This window comes from Brachionichthys hirsutus, chromosome 3 (assembly GCF_040956055.1).
Source record: "Brachionichthys hirsutus isolate HB-005 chromosome 3, CSIRO-AGI_Bhir_v1, whole genome shotgun sequence".
Taxonomy (NCBI): Eukaryota; Metazoa; Chordata; class Actinopteri; order Lophiiformes; family Brachionichthyidae; genus Brachionichthys; species Brachionichthys hirsutus.
Window position 1 is genome coordinate 5,517,570 of NC_090899.1, and position 25,080 is coordinate 5,542,649.

The following is a 25,080-nucleotide window of genomic DNA, read 5'->3' on the forward strand; positions in this document are numbered from 1 at the left end:
CAGGCAGCACAGGTGTGTGCAGGAAGTCAAGGATTAGGGCAAAGGAGGCGAACACAGAGTCGAAAACGATCCCCGGGGCGGCCTTCAGAAAACCTTTAGCTAGCTTCTCCTGATTCTTCAGGTAAATCTGTGTGAAAGAAGCCGGTCCCTTTTTCCATATCTCTATACGCTATTATAGTCTTTTAGACCATAGTATTCCACTGAGCTTGCATCGGTTTAGCTTTAACTGGTACACAATGTCTCACACAGGGCTTATGAATTCAACTCTTTTTTTTTTTTTTTTATAGCCGAGATTGTAATGGAACTTGCTCACTGAGGACACGGCTGTGTTTCAACAGTAAATTTAACCTCGTATACAGGCTCTTCAATCCGATATATTCAGACATGCGTATCACCCGTCACAAAAAGAAATATGCGCAACAAATGATTGGCGTACGTGCAAAATGACCTGCGTTTGCTTTAGTATTATGTGTGCTGAAGATCTACTGGAATAGATCCCCTGTGATTTCTGTATGCTGCAGATGCAGAGACCCCCACCCCACCCCCCCACCCCCAATTAAGCTAGAAGGATTTCATGAACATGATGTATTTTATTTCTATTTGCCAAAAAATGGTGACCTCTTGTTGTGTGGTTTAGCATTTGAGCAGACGAACCAAAGGTGTGAGGCGAGCATGGAAGTAAGTAAGCGACCAAATATATCAGAGAAGGAGGAGGTGAGATTCGTATGTGTTTAAAAAGCTGAACAATGCCTGCAGGTGATTTTAAAGAACGCTTACAGAATTCAACTCCGCAGCTGTGTGGGAAGATTTGCAGTTTTGCTTTTAGGGAACTCGAGATGCTGCTGCTCACTAAATGATAGAGAAGACTTATATATAAAAATTATATTGCTCTGTACTTTTCTTGTTGTCAACGGATCGTATGAAAAGCTCAAACGAAAATGTATCTGGCACTGTATTTGTTTTGTACCCAGTCATAATGCTATTGTTTAAATTTAGTCATGACTATGTTAGAGTGTTTTAAATATGTGTTTTCTAAACAACTGGTCACTCTAATTTCTAACAAAAACTACCCAAATCTTCTGCTAAAAAATATTTTCATATACAAATTAACACTCATGAGAGAATATTTATGACATCAGGATTTTGTTAGTGAAAATCTGGCTGCTTTTGTTTTTTGTGCAACTTCTTGACAATAAGACAAATATAGAAAACTACCATGAAAACAGCAGCAATGCAGCAATAAAATGACACACTTCTGCCTGACCAAACATTATTGATGTAATGATCTCACCTCATCTCATTGAATATTTTTATTTGCATCCATTGTCACCTTCAGATGGTGTATCTGTCCTATCAGAGTCGGTGAAGCCAGAATAAGAAAGCTAACTAGCCGCTTCCTTGTCGTCTTTAAAAAAAAAAAAACATTTTCTGATCAACTGCATTCATTGTGCTTTGAGCTGAAAGTGAATATTTTGCATTCTAAGCTAATAACGCCTGCATATGTGTGAAAGTACTCTTTATTCCTTTGTGTTTATGTTTCTCTTTGACACTTTCTTAACCGCGAAGAAGAAGCACACACACAACACCCTGCCTGCTCTGAGGTGAGGGGGTCTGTATATTTGTCAGATATGTTTTAATGTCTATATTTTTCCTTGAATATACTTTAGTGGGCGCTTATATTTTATAACAAATTAGAGTCATCAGAAGTGTTGTTATAGAATCCATTTATTTGTGTAACTATTCTATTTCACATCTTACCTGAGAATCAGTGACTTCATTGTGCTTTGCATGCATGGGCGTTTGTTTGTTTTGTGTGAATGGCTGAGTATTTTGTGACCACGGCTTTGAATGTGTCAATCTCGACTCTACTCCCTAATAGGAAAAATTACTTTTTATATAAAACAAAAAATGGATAGTAATTTATCAGATATATAAAGATCATGTAATTTATTTTCTGTTTTAAGAAGCTGTAGCAAATTTTCTTTGTTACCACCAGAGTTTATGAGATTGTTATTACTGATACACGGATGATTGTTTGTTTGTTTTTTGGTTCATACAAAAAGAAGGTGTGGAAAGTTATTATTGCTAAGATTCATTTGAAATAAAAGTGAAAAGGAGAAATGCCGTGTCGCATTTACTGTTCTGTAACAATAACAAAGACTGTTTTCCTCCAGACGGTGGCGCTGTTTAATCTCATACGTTGATTATCAGGTCTCATCTTCAGAAATCAGGCCTTAGTTAATAGTAACCTGAACAAATGGCACAATAGAGTAACGTCACAAGTCGAATTCACTGTTTCCTTCATGAGGCATTTGATATGGAATGTGGTGTTTCAAAGGAAGGTAATATTTCAAAGCCGGATTAGTCCAACTTCAAATGCAGACTCATGGGTAGTACAGAAGAAGAAGAAAAGGTAGAGAGAATCCATTATAATGTGAAATGGTGCTAAAAAAAAAAAAAATCCAAATAAGGGTTTCACATATACTGAGTCTCAAAATACTGGACTCCATCTGGTTTTTAATGGTGAAATGTTAATTTACTCCAGTATCCAAACCCTAACTAGAAGCTCTGTTAAGGTTCCAAATTAATTTTAAAGTCGTTTTTGGACCTGTTTGGCATCGACTTGTAGAGGCTGTCATTAGGCAATAATAAAATAACTTTAATGATGATGATGAATATATTTATCCTCAGCATCTCTTGCGCTTATAGTGAGTTTTAGCCGTTTCTCCTTCATCGTGCAGAGAGGCTTAACAGCTCCGGTGGGGGAATGCCCGATGCCTGCATGCACACCGTCCACGCCCACGCTGCGTGTGGGGATAAACACGAAAGGGGAAATATAGGCCTATACGGTGGATGAACATGGGAAAAGGGGCAGATGGTGACCTTTTGCAGTAAATTATCATGAATCCCACACACACTTCAAGAATGTCAAACAAAGATATAAATTGTCTTTGGATGTGTTCATGTCGGCCTGTTTTCTAAAGTAGGCCATCTCCAACCTCGAGCAGTCTCTTCTCTGTCACAGATTCTCCTCTGAGTGGGCGTGAGAGTGATTTCGGGCTCGAGCGTGAACAGCTGTAGTAGTCGTGACTGCGTGCGCGTCATCAGCGGCGCGCATCGGCTCCACGTCAAATGGCATTCGTTTCAGCACCAAGGCCAGCGGCTCGCGGCAAGAACAATAGGCGGCTGCGCGCGCGCGCGGCGTCGCTAAGGCAACGTCTGCCTTGTTTGCTCTGCGAGCTACAGACGAAGAGTATGAAAGTACTTCAGGTAGCCCCCCCCCAAAAAATAAAAAAATATATATACGCCATAACTAGTAAATATTACACCACATTTAAAGGGTGCAGCTTAAAACAAGGATTGCGTGTTTTTTATTTTATTTCGTTTATAGGGGTTTGTTACAGACGGTCCCTGGGTGTTACGTCACAGCGCTTTGTCGAATGAGGGGGGAGGGGGCGAGAGAGAGAGAGAGAGAGAGAGAGAGATGAGAGGCGCTACCGGCAGGACTTGAAAAGCCATCCAGCCGTTGGACCGGTGAGAGACGGTACGAGGTTAGTTCTGTCGGTGGGGACAATAACAGACCGAGCGAGTTATAACATCTGGATACGATCCAACTTCATTATTAAAAAAAAAAAAGGAATTAAATAGTGTTCTTTCGTGAAAGTGAAAACTACCGCAGCTCGCTGGCTCCACACCGGATCCGTTTAGAGTTCAGCTGGACCGGTGGCGCGCTGACCTGCTGAGGACTCTCCTCCGCCGCCTCCAGACTGGGAACACGTTTTGTTTTAGTTTTTTAGTAAAACCACAACCGAGTCGGTAGCATCACAGAGGAGGAGGAGGAGGAGGAGGAGGAGGAGGAGGAGGAGAGGGAGCGTACAGCAGGCACAAAGAGCAGAGAGCATCCAGAGAGGGAGGAAGGAGGAGAACAGAGCTGCTCCATCCCTCTTTGATTTCTCTCTCCCTACAAGCATTCTCTGGAAACGGTAAGAGACGTGTGTGTCGCTCACACACACACACGCATATATATACATATTTCCCTGTGTTGTTTTGTTTGATGTGCGCGCGTGCGTGCGCGCGTGTGTGAATGTGTACATTTAGGGGGGGGGGGGGGGGGCTTGGACAAAGAGCACGGAGCCCCGTGACATGCGTGTGCGTGCCCTAACCTAAACAAAGAAGCCGCTCTAGTGCAATGATTCACGTTTCTTTTCTTGTTTTTTTACGTCTAGGGATCCTGAACGCTGTTTATCCGCAAAAAGGTAACGCACGCTCATTGATCTGTTCGATCTGTACGCGTTTAATTGGAGGCATAGTCCATTTATTGCTTTTTGATTGGCTCATTAACATTTGTGTAATTGTCTTACCAGAAGCTCCTGGAGCTCCTTTGTCACCATGGGGTGGACGATAGCGACCTGAAACAGCACGTCTAGACTTATTTCAATATTTGGGTCACACAGTCTTCTCGCCTTGGATTATTATTCAAGTCATACAATTTGTGGAAAAATAAAATTGCTGCTAATATTTCTCATTCTTCCGTTCTATAATTTACGGCACGTTACTACAATAAATGTAATAAATGTCACCGCGTAAACACGAGACCTTGAGGAATTTCTACAGATATTGTTGTGATAATGTTTACAGTGCTTGTATAAGCAATTCGTAACTTATTATTATACAGTATACCACAGCTCCATTATGAATATCGTATTCATTCTCTCACGGTGACTTGAATACTCATCCAGGCTCCGTTGCTTCTCACCAGGGATATCTGCCCCAGATCTGTTTGCCCGTCTGCCCCTGCAGCACCCGGTCGTCCTCTCCACTCTGTCCTCATGAAGGAGGCTGATGCCATCAAGCTGTTCGTGGGGCAGATCCCCCGGAACCTGGAAGAGAAGGACCTCAAGCCAATCTTTGAGCAGTTTGGCAAAATCTACGAGCTCACTGTGATTAAGGACAAATACACCGGCATGCACAAAGGTAGGTCTCCCCACTGTAAAAACATTAAAGCACAAATAGAAAGGTTGCTATACCGCAGGCTCGTGACAATGATTCAGATAGATGCGTGGATTCTCCTGTGCTGAGTATCACATGTCACCATGGAAACTGTCACACCTACTCTTGTCTCCATCTCCTGTTAACACGGCAGTGTGAATTGTGAAGACGAGGAAATGAACTCAGTTACTGCACGGAGCCATGAATTAAAAATACATGGACCAAAATTTACACAGGAAAATACTCAATAAAGATGTGAAATTGTGTGTGTGTGTGTGTGTGTGAGAGAGAGAGATTTTTGGGGGGTGGGGAAAAGCATTCAAGTAGATTCCCGTTGTGAATTGTGCTCACCTAAATCATTTTTTGGGACGTTTAATATCTATTTTAAAGCTTGGCTCTTAAAAAAGGCTTTATTTTATCATTATTTATTTATTATTAAACCAGGGAGACCTAATAAAAAACGACAGGCTGCAAATCGTGGCACAATAATATTTAACACTTTAAACTTATTGATTCTAGCAAATCGGATAAAGGTTCACCTTGTAGGTGTAACATGAATGTTGTAAGGGAGTTTCAAATACATTTACTCTATTTGTAAAATAATACATTGTGTATTCGTCTGAGGTGATTTAAGTCTCTTTGCTCGCTGTCAGCAGTGTGTGTTCCAGTTATCTTTCGTGTGATATTCTTCAATGAGTTTATGCAGAGTCACGAAAAGGAATGTTGATTCCAAACACATCATTAGTAGAATTATGTACAACCTGGCAACCCTAGAAAATATGGAAGTACTCGGCTTCCAGCGTCCACCACCACTTCACTCGTGTTGTTTTTTGAAATGGCATATAAAAAAAAGCTATGAAACTTGAAACACCTGAATTCTTTTGTGCTTTTTCCATGTTGTGGATATAGATTTAAATCTGACGAGAATATTTTATTGCCCCCTGTCTCTCCTGTTTCTGAAGTTATATCCACATTCTGGTGAAAATAATTCTGAACCAGAATTAATTTGCAGAAAGATTTTTTGTTCCAGTGCCGTTTCTTTCTGTAAGGACTCATTTTCAACTAATTTATAATAATCAGTGAGGCCTTTTAAGATCTACTATTCAAATCGGTCATCGAACACATTTGGGTTGGACACACACATCGGTTCATCTGAAGAACACAACCCTCATCATTTTACCGTTCTGCAGCGTGTGAATAATCAGGATGCTTTAATAATAACGAGAGGCTGATAAAATAAACTGCAGCTCTCACTTTCTTATTCGCTCACATGCACAAACATACACATACACATACACAGACACACACACACACCCTCACTGACTGGGGGTCCTGTGTGTTATGAACCAGATTACACTGTATGCTCCAATCAGTGTAATGGGCCTGTAAGCCTGGGCGACACGGGGGAAGAATCCAACAATCCCCACAGCCACAGTAAGCCTCTCTTAAAAGCAATGAGATGGCCCATAAGATGTGTGTGTGTCCTCTTTGTGTGTGAGAGTGTGTTGTGTGCTCGTGCGTGTCCCGTCTTCCTGTGGTCTGTGTTTTGTTTCATCCTGAGACGTAACGTCGAGTCATTCGTCAGTGTGAACGTTTCTTCCCCCCCCCCCCCCCCCCCCCGACTGTCAGATCTCATCTTCTTCACTCTGATTCTACTACGTGAGTCTGTCTGAGATGTCACCGGGATGCTAACCTGCTGCTAATCTTGTTGTCTTAGTGCTGGTGACAGGTGTAGTAAACAGCTCTGGCCAGCAAGTTCTGCTACCTACCCCTCCCTCACACACACAGACACAGGTACAGCGCATAGGGAAGCAGAGGGAGTGCATTGGAGTGATCGTGAGGCATGCATAGTGGTCGGTATAGGGCAGGAACTCTGCTGTGCCCAGTCTGCAAGGCCCCGCGCACACATCTGTGGTGCTGTCATGTGTGCTGACTCGTGCCGTGCCGTTCTGAAATGTGCCGTGCCGTGGCGTGCCCTCCTCTGCTCTAGAATGTATTATCATGGTGTTTCCAAGCTGAGTTACAATGCATGGATTTTATGCTATATATATATATTAGATAAACTGCATATTTTAATTAGCTCTCAAATGAGCCGAGTAATAACCTAAAACAGGCGACCAGTTTCCTGAGAAGGCATCAGAAAAGGAGACGTTTAATTGATTTAAATGGCGTGTGACTGTGTGTGCTTTCATAGGGGCTGATAGAGAGACAAAAAAAAAAAAAAAAGATGGATCCTTGAGGTAATCACTGACCTGTCCTGCCTTCACCCTCTTCTATTCTCCTCTTCTTCCCTCTCTTTATCTCTCCCTCTCTGACAGGATGTGCATTTCTGACGTATTGTGCGAGAGAGTCGGCTCTGAAAGCCCAGAGCGCTCTCCATGAGCAGAAAACATTACCGGGGGTAAGTACGCATCACGCACAGCCACACGTCCCCAGACGCTACGCACGCTACACCTGTGCCACCAAATAGCTACATATGCTTCCATCTCTACACACATCCCGTCCTGCAATTAGTGTGCATCTGTGCTGTTGGAGGTCGGGCTCCCATCAGCGGCGCTGTGACATAACTCAGCAGCCAGCCGGCGTCTCGCCGCCGAGGACAAACACTCCGTCTCACCGGAGACACACACAGGCTGCCCCGAGAGCTTTATCATCTCCATTTCTCTGTTTTACTGTCTCTCCACCTCTCCGTCAATCCCTCCGTTGCCCTCTGGTGATAGCTCCCGTCTAGAGAGTGCATATAATTAATGTGGCGGTTTCTCTTTGTCTCGTCCCAGCGTCCCCTCAGCCTCTCCAGGGGGACTGTGTGCTTCGGCTGGGTGTGGGTAGAACACTGCTCGTCATAGAAGGGGTTCAGACCTGTGTCTGTCTAATAAAATAAAAACACAACAATTCCCACCAGGGGAGCTGATATGATTATTCTTTTGCATAGCAGGGAATAGTCTATCCACATCTCTTCAAAACCCGCTGGATAGAATTCATTGATATTCCACACATTCTTCATCGGGGCCCTAAAGACGTGCGTCTCATATATTTGGTTTCTTCGATTAGCATACACATTTCTTTGTGTCCAAATTTGTATCTTTGGATACAAATGTTCTCATTTCTAGTATAGAATATTTTGTATTTCACCCTAATTTTTCATGGTTAACTGTCGACACAGCAGTGATGTGAAAGTAGAAGAATGCTCTTTGCCTAAATTGAAGTTTGACTTGTAGAAATTACAGATATATAAGTGGATGTATCAACATGGGAAGAGGATGAGATCTCTTTCAGAAAGTAGTCAAAGTAGAGCCTGAAAAATGGGGTTTTATTGCACCTATGCTTTGCCGTGCCTCTGGGAAGGTCTCTGCATTTGAACATGTACAACTATGAATACAAACATGCAGCATGATCACAGCATTAATCTAATTAGAGTCAACTGAGAAGTCTGACCTTTCTGCAAAAATCATTTCTCTCCTCTCTGCTGTTTCGTCCTGTGGTTTTTCCTTTGGATCTTGTCTCCATCCATCTCGGTGATGACATCCATATCAGGCCCGACGCAGGAACAAATAGTTGCAGCAAATTTCCAGATAAATTGTGATGAATATTCTCAACACACGGAGGAAACATTTGCAGGGAGGATACTCATTAATGGCACAGACTTACTAAAGAGCCAGCACACAACAATCAGAAGCCCCCCCCCCCGAGGACCAGTGCTAAAATGAGGGCAGAGCAGTTGTGTGCCGGTTTTCCAATAAGAGAAATTCTCGTTTGGTGACTTGTGGATTTCCTGGCTTTGGAGAGTCTTGCTTTTCCCTTTGAGGTTTTTATTAGAGATTCTGTAGATTCAGTTTGAAAAAAGAGAAATTTAAATCTGATTCCTCCAAATAATGAAGGGCATCGTTTCGGTGGCTATGATTGGACTTGAGGCCACTCCTCTTTGTACTCGCTGTGCAGGATGAGCTATACATTTATTGTCCTCTACCTTTCTTTATCCTGTGTCTTCTTTGTCCCTCCCTCTCCTCCCTTTTGATTCCCTTCTTTGACAGAATGTAGAAATGACTTCTGTATCTCTTTCACTCATCCCCCCTCTTTTCAGTTTTTCTCTTTCTTTTAGAATTATGTTTTGATCTTTTTTTATTTCTCCAACCCTTCATGCTTTCCCTCAGTCCATTGTATCTATCCCCCCCCCCCCTCAAATCCTTTCTGTCCTCTGATTAACTCCTCCCTTCACGACTCTGAGTTTCTGTGCACTAGTAGAATATTACAGAATGTTCTTTCATTGCTCGCTCCTTTTCCTCTCTAAAATCTCTTCATGGTATCCCTCTCTCATCCCCCCCCCACCCCCCTTTCCCCTTCCTGCTGTCTTAAACTCATTTTTGTCCCTCACTGCACACTCCGGCTTCCTCCTCAGATTCTCATTTCACAGTCATTTATGGTAACCCTTCCTCTATGTCTTCCTCTCAGCATCAGTCTCTCTCTTTCGCTCAGCATCACCCTCCCCTCGCAGTTCATCTACCCCTTTGTCTCATTTCCCCCCCCTCTTGATTAGTTGACCCTTCTGACCGTTTCACACCCCCATCGCCTTCCTTTCCTCCCCCCTTTCCCCTTCTTCCCCGGCTTCACTTGTTAAGCTGCATGATTAGTTTCTTAAAAACTAATTTTCGTAGTCAGATCCCGGACACACTGTGGGGGGGGGTCGGCGCTGAGGTGCGGGCATCTGTATGTGTGCAGGGTAATCCTGAATGTCGGTATCGCCCCTTAATTGTGGGAGCTGGTGGAATGTCGGGCGCCTCATACGACTTTAATGGAAGCTTAGCGTCACACACTAATACAGATGTGTATCTACCACACCATAGCTAAGCAATTAAAAGGTTTGGTGACAATTTCAATGCTGCAGAGAGCTCTTGCTGCTTTTATCTGTCGCCCACTGATGGGATTTAACGGTGATTTAACACTTCCAAGCAGCCGGTGGAGGAATGAAAGGAAGGAGACAAACACAAAGAGCGATATAGAGAAACGACACCTCAAAATGCCCCCCCCATCAGGTTCAGCAGGGACAGTAGGCTGTCAGAAAATGAGAAAAAGGAAAGAGGGATTGAGAGAGCGAGGGAGAGAGATGAACAGATGGCCTTATCAGAGTGTCCTATGCCTTGTGTTTAATTTGGACGCAGAGAGGGAAAGAGAAGCACGGAGGGAGTGTGAGATGAAAAGAGGAAGGGGAGTCACATTATCGTCACGGTGACAGAGTTTCAGCAGTGGAGCCATTGGCAAGTCTTAATGTAACACACAGATGTTTTGGCGTTTTAGATGTGCTGCCAATATTCCCTCTGGGGTGCAGCCACACAAAGACGATTGTGTGTTTTAGCTGATCACTGTAATACACACTTAAAAATTAAAATACATTTCTCATTCTCTCATTTAAAATGAGAAAAATAAAGAAGGAGCGTCAGGAAATGAATTTTCATTCATTCAAAATTGTCCTTGTGCCCCCCCCCCCCCAAATTCATCCTTCTGCTTCCCAGGCCAGTCAGACTTTAACCTCATACGCCCCCTCCCTCTCGTATCTCTCCCTCGGCTACTGTTGCTCTCTCATCTTTTCCTTTTGTTCTATGCTGTTGATATCTCTCTCTCTCTCTCTATTTAATCTGCACTCGCTTCTCTCTGTATTTATCACTCCCTTCATCTTTGTTTGACTTCAAACACAACTGTTCGTACACACACACACACACACACATAAGCTTGCGCACGACCGCACACGCAAATACACTCGAGCACATCTGTTTGGTCACGCTGTCATCCGCAGATCTGTGTAGGTGAAATTAAAATGTGATAAGCAGCTTACCAGGTGTGTATTGTCATGCTTCTCTGCACTCCAGGCAGCATTCTGCTCCCTGTTCTTTGATTGGAGCCAAACAGAAGCCGAAACACACACACGCACACACACACGCACACACACACACACGCACACACTTAGCCATGTATGCAGTTTTTCCCCATAATGCCCTTGATTTCTAATTCATTGTTTTAAAGCCGTAAGGATACGTAGTTAACGCCAAGTGACAGCAGAAGATTGACATTGATAAATAGAATCCACATTTATAGTAGCGTATTGATTTAACGCATGTGGTACAACAACATTCTTCTTTATCGTACACTTTGGAATAGTGCCAGCTTATTGCTGGACCAAGCAAACATGATGGGAGCTGTTATGTATTTTATTGAGCGTGGCCCGGGGAGAGAAAGACTTGTAATTTATGCCCCTGGCTGCCAATGCTATATTTATTTGCATATACAGTGTAGCCGTAGACTCAGATGGACTCCATGACAAGGCGTAGCAGCCCAGCAGTGGTGCCAAGGCTACATCTGTACAATCTTAAATCAATCAATTGTTATGTTGTAGAAATAGACGTCTCGTAAAGTATGTTTGTATTGTGAATAGAAAGACTGTGAAGCATCCATGTTTTAGTGCTTGCAGTGATGTTGATCAGACTCACTCAGGAACTGGAATATGTGCCGATTGTGGCATTTTTGTGTGTGTGTGTGTTTCCATTTGGAATCTAAGATGCCTAGCAGGCAGCCTCCCTATGGGGCAAGGCTATGATGAGCAATTATCCACTAGGGCGACTTTGTAGGCTAATTTAGCATATTTATGTGGTCAGCAGCACTGTTTACTATTCCCCTTCACTGCTTACTGATGCACTTTCAATTGAGAACAGACCCCGACTCCCTTTCCCATTCTCTCTCTTTCATTTTCCCCTGGTCTCTTCCTTCTTTGCTATCCCGCTGCCTCTATCTCTCCCTGGCTGATGGGGTTTGTGATGTGTATCACCCCCACCCCCTCCCTCATGCCTATTCTCTATTTTTATCCTCACTATGTGTGGGATGGGAAGGGAGTGAGGGACAGGTGTAGAATCAAGTGTGTGTGTGTGTGTTTGAAGTGGAAAGACAGAGGAGGAGCCACAGTGAGTGATGTATAGGGTTAAAGGGGTGTTGCTTTTGTGTCTAGTTGTGTACAGCTAAAACCAAGTGGGATTTAGTCTGTGTGTGCATGTGCGTGTGTGTGTGTGTGCGTGTGCGTTTGTGCATGGAACATGGATAGTGTAAGAGTGGCTGCCTCATATTTCACCACAAAATTGAAGTAGAATCTAATCACGGTCTCGTAAAAGCCAGACCCTGAAGAGAGCCTGCCCCTTTAAGGTCTCTCTCTCTCTCTCTCTCTCACACACACACACACACACACACACACACACACGCACACACACACGCACACACACACGCACACAGAAATATTTGTATCCAATCCATGCCAGTTTTAAAATGATGTCTGTTTTTGACATGTGATTACTTGGTTATATGATTGCTCACCCTGAAATCTGTTTATTTTAAATACTGAGTTTGAAAATAGCCCAACGTGAACTGAAGTCTACATCACACCATCTGTTTTGCCATCCCAGCTGGCTGCATTAATCTGTAGGAGCTGGTTTCCATATCCATAGTGGTTTCAGTCATTATTGTTGCCTCTGATGTCGCATGCCTTGTTCCAACCCAGCCTGGCTTCAGCTGGCTTCCTGCAGTGGTAAAATCCTGAAACCTAAATAAACAAGGATTATTTATACAGTATTACACAGTTACTTCATTAAAGTTATTTTAAGTATGCAAGTAGGACGTCTGTCATCTATGTATCTGGGCAAGAACGTGCCAGAGAGCAAAGCATGCCAAAAATCACTTCAATTCAGGAGCCTTAGCGGAAGGCCAGATCTCAGCATTGGCGCTTGGGTAGGCCTTTGATCATGAAGCGGTTTCACTGATCTCCAGCACCAGAAGATACAACAAACATCTTCACTTTTTGCATTGATTACTACAACAATCACCTTTAGCGTTCCATTCCCAAAATACCATTACTGTTTTAAAGCTGCCAAAAATATTTGTCCATCAGAGTTGGGCCCTTAGTGAATATTAAATGCAATATCTGTAACTGTATCTGGATTTTCCTCATTGTATTTGCGATAACATTGGAACAGATGAGAAATACGTTAGGAGTTAGTCAAGAGTGACATTGTTTTGTTTCATGCTATGTATGTGAAACTGTGAATAAAACTTACATCCTCCAGACGCCTTATCTGAGCATGCAAATGCATGTGTCTGTGCTGAGATGGACATATAGACCAGGGCCCATAAGAGGGGGGCTGAATGAGTGTGTGACTTCGACTGAATGAAAAAATGGGGAGGAGGGTCATGAAAAGGTCTGGCATGAATAGGAGTGTATAGACGGGGAGGGGGTCGGGTGAGACCCGGGAGGAGCAGAGGAGGTTTGGTTCGAGGGGAGACGGAAACAAGACAAAAGTTTGCCATAATGAGCGTGGAGGAAGGGATGGGCGGGTGGTGCTGGAAGAAAGGCCATTTTCTGGGTGGTTGGGTGGGAGGGATTCAGGACGCACTTCTGTCAGTTTAAACACAGACATCTGTCAGAGGGGGCCACGGGTGTGTGTCTGCATGAATGTATATACGAACGATATGTGTGTGTGTGTGTGATTAGAAGGGAAGGGGATGACAGGACTTCAGTTGCACCTGTGACCTCTGCGCCGAGGTCTGCTCTTTAACCATACTTCAAGCTGCTGTCGGGATAATAACCTTTTCACTCTGATCACAGGGCGAAGCTTTTACCACCAAATGACACTATTGTAGAGCACCACACTTCACAATGCTTCCTCCAGCAGGAGATAGAATACTGTGTGTGTGCACGGAGAGTACGGGAAATAAATAGAAAGGACGCACAATGTTTGGGAGGGAACGGAAGACACGTTAATCTGTTTAGCTTATCTTGTAAATGTTATGAAAGCCTCCTGCCGTCATCTTCATCGACCGGTAATTTGTGATTATTTTAATATTCATGCATCCTGTTCTTTATATTTTCAAACAAGTTCAAAGGGGGAAAAATACATGTTGCGTTTCCAGATTAGATCATACATTTTAATATTTAATATTTACCGGTAATATCATAATATATATATTTTTTATTCTAACAAACAGCTTGTAAAGGGGTCGTTTTGCTTGCAGTTGTCCTTTTCGGTGCTAATCAGCACAGGAAGAAGAAGTGCGTGTCTAAAATAAAACCCAAAGAGAGTGACTCTGATCTTAAAAAAGCAAAAAATATATGGAAAGGAGGACAAATAATTGACTTGACACTAGATGGGAATCAAACCCAGGCACCTACAACAGCTGAAGCACTCCCAGTGACTCTTGAATGTGTCTGTCAAGTATGCGTATATGAATAGAAAAATCAATAACCCAATATAATCTACAAACTATTTTAAATGAATCCTGACAGACTATCAGGTGCATTTTATGACTAAAGGTTCATCGTTTAATAATTATGTCCCATTATCTAATTAATTTGTGCATGCGTGCGTTATCTACTGATTCTACTCAACGTATTTGTTTTAAATTACATTTTAAAACGCCTCTATTAATTCATTTTGCTCCTATGACATGCTTAGAAACAGTCCGTATTAGGCCAGAATTGGCTCTCAGGCCATTTACATGCTTGATTTGCCTGTACTCTATTGGATCCTGTGTTTATGCCTACAAGAGTCATCTCAGTGAACATGAGATTTTGTCAATCATTAATTTGTAAGGCTTTAAGAAGCCATTTTTTAATTCACCAGTTCATTTCCCAAAGGACTTACTCACCCAAAAATAGAAAGAAGGTCCAAGTGCATAGGTCTAACAGTTATCCGCTATAGTGCTGCAGGATTATGCTGGACTAAATCCAAAGGATCAAATTTCAGTGAGTGCTCCAGTGGTGAAAGTAGAATGCTCTCACTGGGTTTGACAAAAAACAGCATGATGTTACAGGGATCAACAGGGTGGTTGGTTCTGCTATATGCATGGTTTGATGCCATTACTATGGAGGATGATGAAGACAGAAAGCGGAAGTGAGTAGAAAGGACATGTTAGTAATCCACGCTCCAGTAGAGAGGCTGACGAAGGGTTAATGGCCAGATAACAGTATAAAGAGTGGAGAAAGAGGGCGAGCTTCTCAGGTGTGAAGAATGGAATGAGCAATAGATAGGAAGGATGGATGAGAGCAGGGGGATGGGCCGCTCACAAGCCTGTATTACGGTTGCAGGTCCCCGTATCCAGGCAACGAAGCTGAGTGAGATACCAGGTTGCTTGGTAACCTGGGGGATGCAAAGCCTAGCGTGATGAGAGACGTGAGCAATGTGGGGTGGAGCTGCTACACCCCCCCCCCCCCCCCCCCACTCACAACTCATCATCTTCATCCAGCTGTGAATGAGAAACAGCTTCTTCTGAGGAGCAGCCGTCCTGCAATATTTAGCCTGTTTGACTGAAATGTCAACACAAACAGACAGAAACACAGTAGATAAAACCACAACATGTTATTTAATGTGTTTAAATCACAATATTGCCTATTATTTTTCATGAATTATTTTGTAGCATATGTTTATATTTTGCAGGATTTTTAAATAACTGTATGCCTAACAATTATTTTCATTATTCAACAATTATTTTACCAGGTTGCATCTTTATACATTTATGAACTCATATATTTTAATTTGTTTAGAATGTTAGCAAAAGTCAAAAAATGCCACAATGTGAAAAATGTCTTTGTTTTTACCATCTGCCATCTGAAGATATTAATTTAACACTCGTATTAGAATAGGATGCCATGTCAAGGCTGGAGGTTGTCATAGGAGACGAGCCGACTTTGGAACATTCTCACAGTGAAAATGAAAACAAATGTCCCCACCGGTATAAAAATCATGTTACATTTTATTTCATATTTTATTTTCTATGTATCTCCAGCGATGTCAGAGAATGTAGTTGTAGTTGGAATGAAACACATTCTGATTACGGTATATCTTTACATTCATCTAATTTTATATGTTGTTTTTAAAATATGGGATGAACGATGCCGCTATTTACTTCAATTCTGGTTTATCTGAATCAACATCACAGTTCACCACATTCATGTTAATGTGTTTGCTGGCCTTCAAGGCATGTTACAGCAAAGAGAGAGAGAGAGAGAGAGAGAGAGAGAGAGAGAGGCTTGTGTCATCAGGCAGGGGGCGGGAGGATTATAGAGCTGAGAACCGAGAAAGGGGAAATGAGGATGCTGGATCATAGTGAAAGGATAAAAAAATATTTTTGTGGACATCTGAAACTGAATGAATGATGAAGAATCCAGTTCAGAAGGTGTGTGTGTGTGTGTGTGTGTGTGTGTGTGAGAGAGAGAGAGCGAGGTATGATAAGAGATTGTGTGTCTGTACACACACAGACACTCTAGTCTTTCATCACTTTTATTCCTGTTACTGTAAACATATCTTCCTCTCCGCATTTTGGTCACTAAAAAAGACTCAAAAGCCCAAATTGATAATATTGACTCACTATTGTGCTCTAAATAGTGCATGGGCACACTCATTTACATATACGGTACACATTTCCCCTACTTTCATGATGTCGCGCAATGGTTTTACTTTGTTCCGCTGATTTTGAATAGGCGGAGGGGGGGGGGGGGGGGGGTTAGAATACGATTTGATTGGATAATCCAAGGATTTAATATCCCCTAATCCCGGTACAATCCTTTCTGCATTACTGCAGGGAGTGAGATTAACTGTATGTGTGTCGGATGTGTATGTTTCCGTGGGCAGAAAAGGGTGAGTGCTCTGATAGTGGGGGGGGGAAAGCTCCACACAGCATGCAAATGGAGTTGTGTTTGCATGCGGGGTTTGCTCATGCATGTGTGGACGTGCCTCCAGTCAGTGCACAATGGTCACGCGAGCTCACGCTCGATCATACATCACAGATACCCCCCCCCTCGTGCGTTGCCCCGCTGCTGCTCACGTATACATGAATTCACATTTCTCAGAGATCCACAAACTCTTTCATTCAGAGCGGGCTTCTTAGTACGCAGAAGCGTGCTACGAGCAGTAAAGCCCGCTGCTCGCCCGTGCACACGTTTGCAGATGGTTTGTGTTGATTAAGTCGTAATTGGAACGTGAGTAATTAGAGAATAATTCCATGCGTTTTTCAATAAAGAGACAGAATGGCGTGCGCTATGAGCATGAGCGACGGGCAGGGACTCGTCCCCGTCTCCCTCTCTTCCATGGAACATGTGCTTCCTCTGCTGCCCACGTTTCTGTTTGTTTCGGGCTCATATATTTTTACTGGATGAGTCGTCCTAAAGATGCTCAGCCCTTAAATGAACCCTTAGAAAGATGCTGAGAGGGTAGAATGAAGCCAGCAAAGCGCTCTCCAGCTTGAAGTCTTTGTTTACCAAAAGAGCACGGCAGTTGCCCGTGGCAACCTACATCCTTGTTTACCTACCCAGTGTGCCGTCATATGATTTCCATGACAACGAGCTGGTTGCCATGGCGGTTTTCCGATACCATTGTGTTGTCTTTGTAGCAGCAGCGTGTGCCTCTCACCTGCTGCCTCCTGTTGGGCTTTTCACATTATTCTCATCTGTATTAAGATGTTTTATGAAATTTATATCATATGAATTTAAGTTTAAAATACTAAAATGGGTAAACATTGATTGATAAGATGTAGTTTGTAATCATCGGGTGCTTCTGTTCAGTCTGTTTTATAGGCAGATGAGCCTGAATAGGCCGAATGAGAGAAGAAATTGTGAGAGGAGATGGATGGATGGAAGGATGGAGAAAGGTTTAGTGGAAACAAATCTGCCTGCTGTCAGCCATAGTCCATAATCAATGAGCGAGATGGAACTGATTGATGTTGAGTTGGATGGAAGATGGATGGAAGCATGGAGCGACAGTATCAGCAACGTGGCCGGGATATGACGGATGGATTTATGTTTGTAACCACAGCAACAGTCAATAAAGGTGTTGCATTAAAAATGCACGTCACACGTTTCTCTTTAGACTTTGTGTGTCTGTGTGCAGTTCTTTTATTTGGACGTGTGTATTCGTCCGTGGGAGTTTGCGTCATGACTTTGCCTTAGATCAATAACTCTGTGGTGACAGCTGAGAGCTGATTAATCAAATGTATGGACCAGTCTCTCTCTGCGCTGCCCTCTCCTCAATTACCAGCTTCATTACGTTGCCTTAACGCCCCACTGGGACCTTTTTCCTTTCCTCCTTCCCTTCCCTCTCCACCCTCCTCCTCTTCCTCCGTGCCCTTACCATTTCTTATATTCCTTCCTTCTGAGTTTTTCTTCTTCGTCTGTGAATAATAATAATAATAAAAATGCAAAATACATCAAATTCTATCTCTTTTTGTTTTTTTTTTAAATTAGTAAATTGTAATTTTTTTGGGCAGCGAATTGTTGAACTTTACAACTGAACCTGACTGATAAGAGTGCTCATTAAAAACTCTTCATGTTCTATCCATCCTCTTTGGATCTGTCCATTTTTGATCTGTCTCTTCTTTGCACGTCTTTCCATCTTTTCATTTCCTTCCTTCTGCACCATTTCTCCTCCCCCACATCTTCCCTCTTGCATTAACACTCTGTCTCAGTGCTCAGTGCTATGACTAAGCACTGTGTGTAGTATGTATGCATGTCTCTCTCTCTGTGTGTGTGTGTGTGTGTGTGTAGTATCTATGCATGTGCCTTGCGCTCTCTCTCTCTCTCTGTGTGTGTGTGTAGTATATATGCATGTGCCTTGCGCTCTCTCGCTCTCTCTCTCTCTCTCTCTCTGTGTGTGTGTAGTATATATGCATGTGCCTTGCGCTCTCTCGCTCTCTCTCTCTCTGTGTGTGTGTGTAGTATCTATGCATGTGCCTTGCGCTCTCTCTCTCTCTCTCTCTGTGTGTGTGTAGTATATATGCATGTGCCTTGCTCTCTCTCTCTCTCTCTCTCTCTCTGTGCCTGATACAAACCTGTGTGTCTGTGGATAGTGCATGCATGGAAGGAAGAGTTGTTCCGAGCATGTGTGTGCATGCATTAGCTCACTGGGCAATGGATCTCCGAAGTCCTGAAATGTTTTAGAACGAGTCAGAGTCACGGCTGACTCACAGCCCTCGCCTCTCCCTTTTTTCATTCTTTATTCTTTCTAGAATCTAGATCATGGTCTCAGAGGCAGCAGGACCTTCATCCTCCCACTCTCTGTCTTTGTCCTCATGCAATGCTTCTTGTTCCGGGATTTCCATTCAATCCCCAGGTTCCTCTTGGCCTTCCACCTGCCCTTTCAGTCAGTTGAAATCAGTCGGAGTCCCCCAGGCCTCTCTCTCTCTATCTCTCTCTCCGTCTCTTATTCTCTGTCCCTTTATTTTTAGCTGACTGTGCCTGCTCCCTTCACAAGCCTTTCATCTCATCCGACTACAATATCCACACCCCCAGTTTCTCAATCTCAATCTACTCTTGTCGCTCATCTAATCTGTAGTTCTTCTGTAATCCAGATCAACTGGCCTGCATTCTTAATCTCGTCACTTCTCAATCCCCCTTCCATTCGGTGTGTGTGTGTGTGTGTGTGTGTGTGTTTGTTTTTGAGAGAGAGATAAATCAGAGAAAGAGTAGTAAGGCTGCATGTGTGTTTCTAAAGAGAGCAGCCTCATGTGGAATACGTCTTGACACACCTGTCGCCTGCTAACCTCGATCTCTCAGCGACCAGATAAACAAACACACGTAATTAAGGTTTCAATATTTTATTCAAATTCTTTGTTCATAAGTAACTTTTAATGTTTAGTAATATATAAATGGACTCATGTTGGTCCAAATAACTTCCAATTTGATTTATTTTTTATTGGTTATACCATACTCTTAGAAGTGTATTAATATCTTCCTCTTCTTTCTCATTTCAAAATTAGTCTGCTGGCTCATTTACAAAAATGTTGACGTCTTGGCATAATATATGCATACATATAACTAAAATATATCTATAACCAGGAAATAAATGTGGCTATTTCCTGTAAGAAGAGTCATACCCTCGTAAAGGGTAAGACAAAAGCGAGAGGCTTGTTTATGTGGACCATCTGTGTTGATATCCCGTCTTGTTTGTTCCCCAGATGAATCGGCCGATCCAGGTGAAACCTGCTGACAGCGAGGGCAGAGGAGGTGAGATACACGCACACACACATATCTATTCACATGTACACACAGCACACATACACACGACTCAGATGCAGATGTAAGCAGTCATTGTGTGTTTGCCGACTTGTTCACCTGCTTTTAGTAACTATGCTTCACATGGACGCCACACAGAGACGTTCAAATCTCATTTTCTACTCGCCTCCCTTACTCCTCCTCTCGATAGTCAATGCTGCTCCCTGTTGGACAACATCGGCACCTTCAATTGCTAGAAAGATTTATAGTAATGTGTTTATGGTCTTACTCTTAACAATTGAGATGTGACTCGTGTCGGTTTTGCTTCCCTTTCCTCTACCTGTCCTTGATCTCGCAGAGGACAGGAAGTTGTTTGTGGGAATGCTGGGAAAACAGCAGAGCGACGAGGATGTCAAGCGGCTGTTTGAGCCCTTTGGCAGCATAGATGAGTGTACTGTGTTGAGAGGACCCGATGGCACCAGCAAAGGTAAATAGATACAGTATATATATATATGTACCGGTATATACATATATATCCATAACAAAAATATGATCTTATTTCATTTAACAGTATTTCTTAATTTAATCAGATGGCCCAATCTGTTTTTGTTGTTGTTTTTTTTGTAGGGTGTGCTTTTGTAAAATTCCAAGGGCACGCTGAAGCTCAGGCTGCCATCAACAGTTTGCACGGGAGCCGCACAATGCCTGTAAGTGTCTCTAATTATTGATTCTATAAATGCCAAACAGACATTCAAGACAGCTATGCTCTTTATAATATTTGCATGGTCTGCTTACCTGCATGTCATTTGTCTGAGAGAGTTTTAACTATTTGTTGATGATAAATGTGACATGAGCTGCATTACATCATTGGATAGTCCTGAGCCCCAATTGACTTGGAAATAGATGAAGTCATGAATATAATAGCATGTTAAATCATTTGTCATTGCACTTGTGAGTCAACCCGTGTTTTTCCTGACAGGGAGCATCGTCCAGTCTGGTGGTGAAGTTTGCAGACACAGAGAAGGAGCGGGGGCTGCGGAGGATGCAGCAGGTGGCCTCTCAGCTCGGCATCTTCAGCCCGATGACCATTAACTTCCCCGCATACAATGCCTACACGCAGGCAGTCAACGCGCAGGCAAGTCGTGCACGGACGCAAAGACGTTCGCCGCACCGCGCACGCATGCACGCGATGGGTCTGTAAGGGGAGCGCTGTGCTTATGAACGGATGTAATAAGTTTGAAGAGGCTATCAGGGGTCTAATTGGAGGTAATGTTATTACACAGACAACATAACAGACGTCATCTGGCATTAGCTTTCCCGCAACACACAAGCATTAACCCACTGACTCAGGACATAATGGCCTTGTAATTAGATCTCTATTCATCTGTTCCTCCATCACTCCCTCTTTCTGTCCCTTCCTCTCCATTTTTTCTCCCTCTTTGTCCCTGTCTCTCTTTTCCTCTATCCATGACTGTCTGTCTTCTGTCTCCCAACTCCCTTCTTCCCATCTTTGCTTCTTTTTATTCACTACCTCTCTCTCTCTTTCCTTCACTGTCTACAGCTTGTTCAACAGCAGGCCCTGGTTGCCCAGTCAGCATACTTGTCTCCTGTGGCAACAGTTGCAGCCGTACAGATGCAGCAGATGGCAGCGCTCAATGCCAACGGAATCATTGCCACACCCATAACACCCATCACGCCTTCTTCAGGTAACACACAGGGCACATTTAGCACTTACCTGTTCTCTTAGTATTAGTATTAGTATTATAGTATTATTCATTCTATGAATTATGAACAAATTAAAAAAAACATTTTAAGAGGATGTAGTCAAGCAGCTGTACTGACTGAAACTCATTAAATAGGCTGCAATCTGTCTGTAGGAACAAACACTCCACCAACTATTGCCGCGACGCCTGTACCAACTCTCCCTCCCCCACTAGGAGTGAATGGTTACAGCAGTTTGCCAGCCCCCACCAATGGGCATCAAGCAACAGAAGCACTATACACCAACGGTGTTCACCCATATCAAAGTATTTGAATACAAATCTATACAAACATGTTAACTCTTGCAAAAGAGACATTCATCACATTTTTTATTTTTTATTTTTTTATTTCTCAATGCTTTTATATTTTCTGACTCTCCAGCTCAGAGTCCAGCAGCCCTGGACCCCCTACAACAGGCATATGCAGGCATGCAACACTACACAGGTTGGTATATAGACAGGCGGATTCATATTCTGACATGATTGTCCAAAAGCTCTCAATGAACTGTCGTTACAAATGCACATTTGTTTGTGCTACAATGTGTGTGTGTGTGTGTGTGTGTACAAGTGTGTGAATGAAACACATCAACACAAGAATCAGACGATGCTCGGTGAATGTCACCTTCTCCCTGCGAGCTTGGATGTTAAATAGATAGATATTTAAAATAACATTCATTGCAATTGCACATATGCTGCTTTTAAAGTCACTTCCAGCTCATTAAAAAAAAGTAAATGTACCATGTTAATTAGAAATGTCAATGTCCTCATTGTGCTATGAGAAGGGAATATTAATGTGGCATTTTGCAGGCAACTCATGCAGCAGGTTAAATCAGCATACTTAAAAAGGGGGGGGACAAGGCTATCTGCTTTTCATTTGACCGCCGTGGTTTCAAGGTTGCAAATGTTTCAAGGGCATTTGAGTAATTCTTTTAATGATCGATCTGTGCCACAAAACGCATATCACCGGCCAGTATTAATGCAATAACCCTAATAATTCCTGTTAAAGTTTATCATTCAGTATACGTTCATACCAAGTGAAGGTGGACGGTAATGTCAGACTGGTTGATTTTTAGTATACTTACTCCATTCAACTGTTACACTTTATTGTTTTCACCTTCAGTAGGAGACGTCCCTGTTAAAACAAAATGATTCTATTGGACCCTTTCATGTTGCCACCTGTTGTTCTTACCCAATCCGATTTTGTTGCTGTCCTTCTCCCAATAGCGGCGTATCCTGCTGCCTACGGATTGGTCGGGCAGCCGTTCCCCCAGCAGCCAACACTGGTTGCCCAGCAACACCAGCAGCCCCAGCAACAGCAGCAGAGAGAAGGTGATGTGACTTCCTGTCTGTCTGGTGCCACACCCCTCTCTCTAATGAGCTTATCTTAAGTTGTTTATCACAAGGTTTCCACAGTCTGAGATCATTTATCACGCTCTGTTTCGTGTGTGTGCGTGTGTGTGTGTGTGTGTGCGTGTGTGTGTGCGCGCACGTGTGTCTCAGGTCCAGAGGGCTGTAACATCTTCATCTACCACCTGCCTCAGGAGTTCAGTGACTCTGAGATGCTGCAGATGTTCCTGCCCTTTGGCAATGTCATTTCGGCTAAGGTGTTTGTTGACCGCGCCACCAACCAGAGCAAATGCTTCGGTGAGACACGCAGACAGCGCAGAAGGAGGGAGGGAAGTGGGAGACAAGATGTAATAGAGAAAGGGAAGGACAAGTGGAAAAAAAGAAGGGGTGACCTTGCAGGGCCTACGATGCGTCAGTTTGAATTTTGTATCTTAAGTTGAAACAAAGGAAGGTTGTGGTGCAGTTAAAATTTATATTTAAAAAAAATGATTTCTTGCAGGATTTGTAAGTTTTGACAACCCAGCCAGCGCTCAGGCTGCAATCCAAGCCATGAATGGCTTCCAGATCGGCATGAAAAGACTCAAAGTGCAGCTCAAAAGGCCCAAAGATGCCAACCGCCCGTACTGAGTGACAACTGAGAAGAAGAAAAAGAAATAAAGAGAGGTGAGGCGATGAGCAACACCGAAATGGCAATGAATAGTACAAAGCTAAAATGACAAAGAACATATTATTAAACATATATTGAAAATAACTAGATCAACTCAGGGAAAGTGAAAATATTAAATATTGTTTTATTCTTTAACTTCTTCCACAATCTTATTTCTTCCTGCTGTTTTGATCTTTTCATGAAACAACAACTTAACTCACCCAAGATCCTTCCGTCCAATCATAATTCACCAGGACCCCCATCGCTATGGCAATGGTTGCCTAGTGAATGATAAAGCCCTGATCCCCCCCCATCCTTTTCCTCTCACATTGTTGTAAGTTGATTGGTTGGCCTGTGTTTGGGTTGCTGTGGCGATTGATTGCCTGTATCAGTTGCCCTTGCTTTCACCTTGAGCAACCAGCCATGCGGTGACCTGCATGTCCTGTTGCCGTAGTGACCAGAGTGTGTTTGGTTTGGTGCATTGTGATTTCATTTCAACTGACCTGTGCACATACTGATCAATAACTATCAATAGTCAGGATTTCTCTCAAAATAAATTAATTTAATTGAATAATTGATACACTTTCACATCGATACACAATCATTGTAGTCATTTGATCAATTCGCTAGCAATGCTTGAACTTTTTGTAGCTTTGTTTTTGTAGTGTTGGATAGAGTGTTTGGGTAAGCAGTGGGCGCCTTCCTGTACATGCGTCATATGTTAACGCAGGAATGAATAATCCTGTTTGCAGGTTTATCCAGAGGTTTCCATTGTGAACTGGTGGAATTTAGTACAAATTTACAATTTACCACCAAATACGAAATTAACTTTGGTGGGGGAAAATACTAGCTATTATATTTGTATGCAACACATTATCACATAGGACATGCTGGACCAGAGACCAGTAAATGATTATGCTGTGTACACTGGTTTGACAAGTGGGCCATAACAGTTGCGAAAGAGAGTTTAATGACAAAATCTCTATTTTTGGGTGAGCATGAATTTCCTGCTGTACTCTGATTGGCTGGGTTTTGGATTCCTGTACTCTGATTTGTTACACCATTTGAAAGGACACGAAAGATTTTAGTTTCTATATTTCTCTTGACTCTCCATCTTCTGTCAGTGCTTCGTGTGATGTCGCGTCCACTGGTCCCCTAACCTCCTCCTTTCTGCCAATGTATTTATTTACTTCTCTTCATTCCAAACTCATCTCTCTATTTCTTTAGCTCGTGTTTTGAGGTAAAGGGTACGTGGTTGTTATGGTGGAAGAGCAAGTGCCTCGTGATTATTAGAGATCAACCTTCAACTATAGGAATTCTGGGGGAAA

General features: G+C 42.9%; 1 protein-coding gene across 1 annotated transcript; it reads left to right on the top strand.

The window, feature by feature from the left end:
• Window positions 1-4,829: 4,829 nt before the first annotated feature.
• On the top strand, window positions 4,830-23,733 carry LOC137912098 (CUGBP Elav-like family member 3). Its single transcript, XM_068756458.1, has 12 exons — window positions 4,830-4,974; window positions 7,308-7,390; window positions 19,963-20,011; window positions 20,358-20,486; window positions 20,627-20,706; window positions 20,979-21,134; window positions 21,561-21,705; window positions 21,877-22,026; window positions 22,142-22,204; window positions 22,984-23,088; window positions 23,260-23,403; window positions 23,606-23,733. The coding sequence occupies exons 1-12, from the start codon at window positions 4,830-4,832 to the stop codon at window positions 23,731-23,733; spliced, it is 1,377 nt and encodes a 458-aa protein (XP_068612559.1).
• The last annotated feature ends 1,347 nt before the right edge of the window (window positions 23,734-25,080 follow it).

Bases quoted from the DNA above. Each gene is read 5' to 3' on its own strand.
- LOC137912098 (XM_068756458.1), top strand. From the start codon at position 4,830: ATGAAGGAGGCTGATGCCATCAAGCTGTTCGTGGGGCAGATCCCCCGG. The intron at 20,012-20,357 runs GTGAGATACACG...TTGATCTCGCAG, and splicing joins TGACAGCGAGGGCAGAGGAG to AGGACAGGAAGTTGTTTGTG. The intron at 23,089-23,259 runs GTGATGTGACTT...CGTGTGTCTCAG, and splicing joins GCAACAGCAGCAGAGAGAAG to GTCCAGAGGGCTGTAACATC.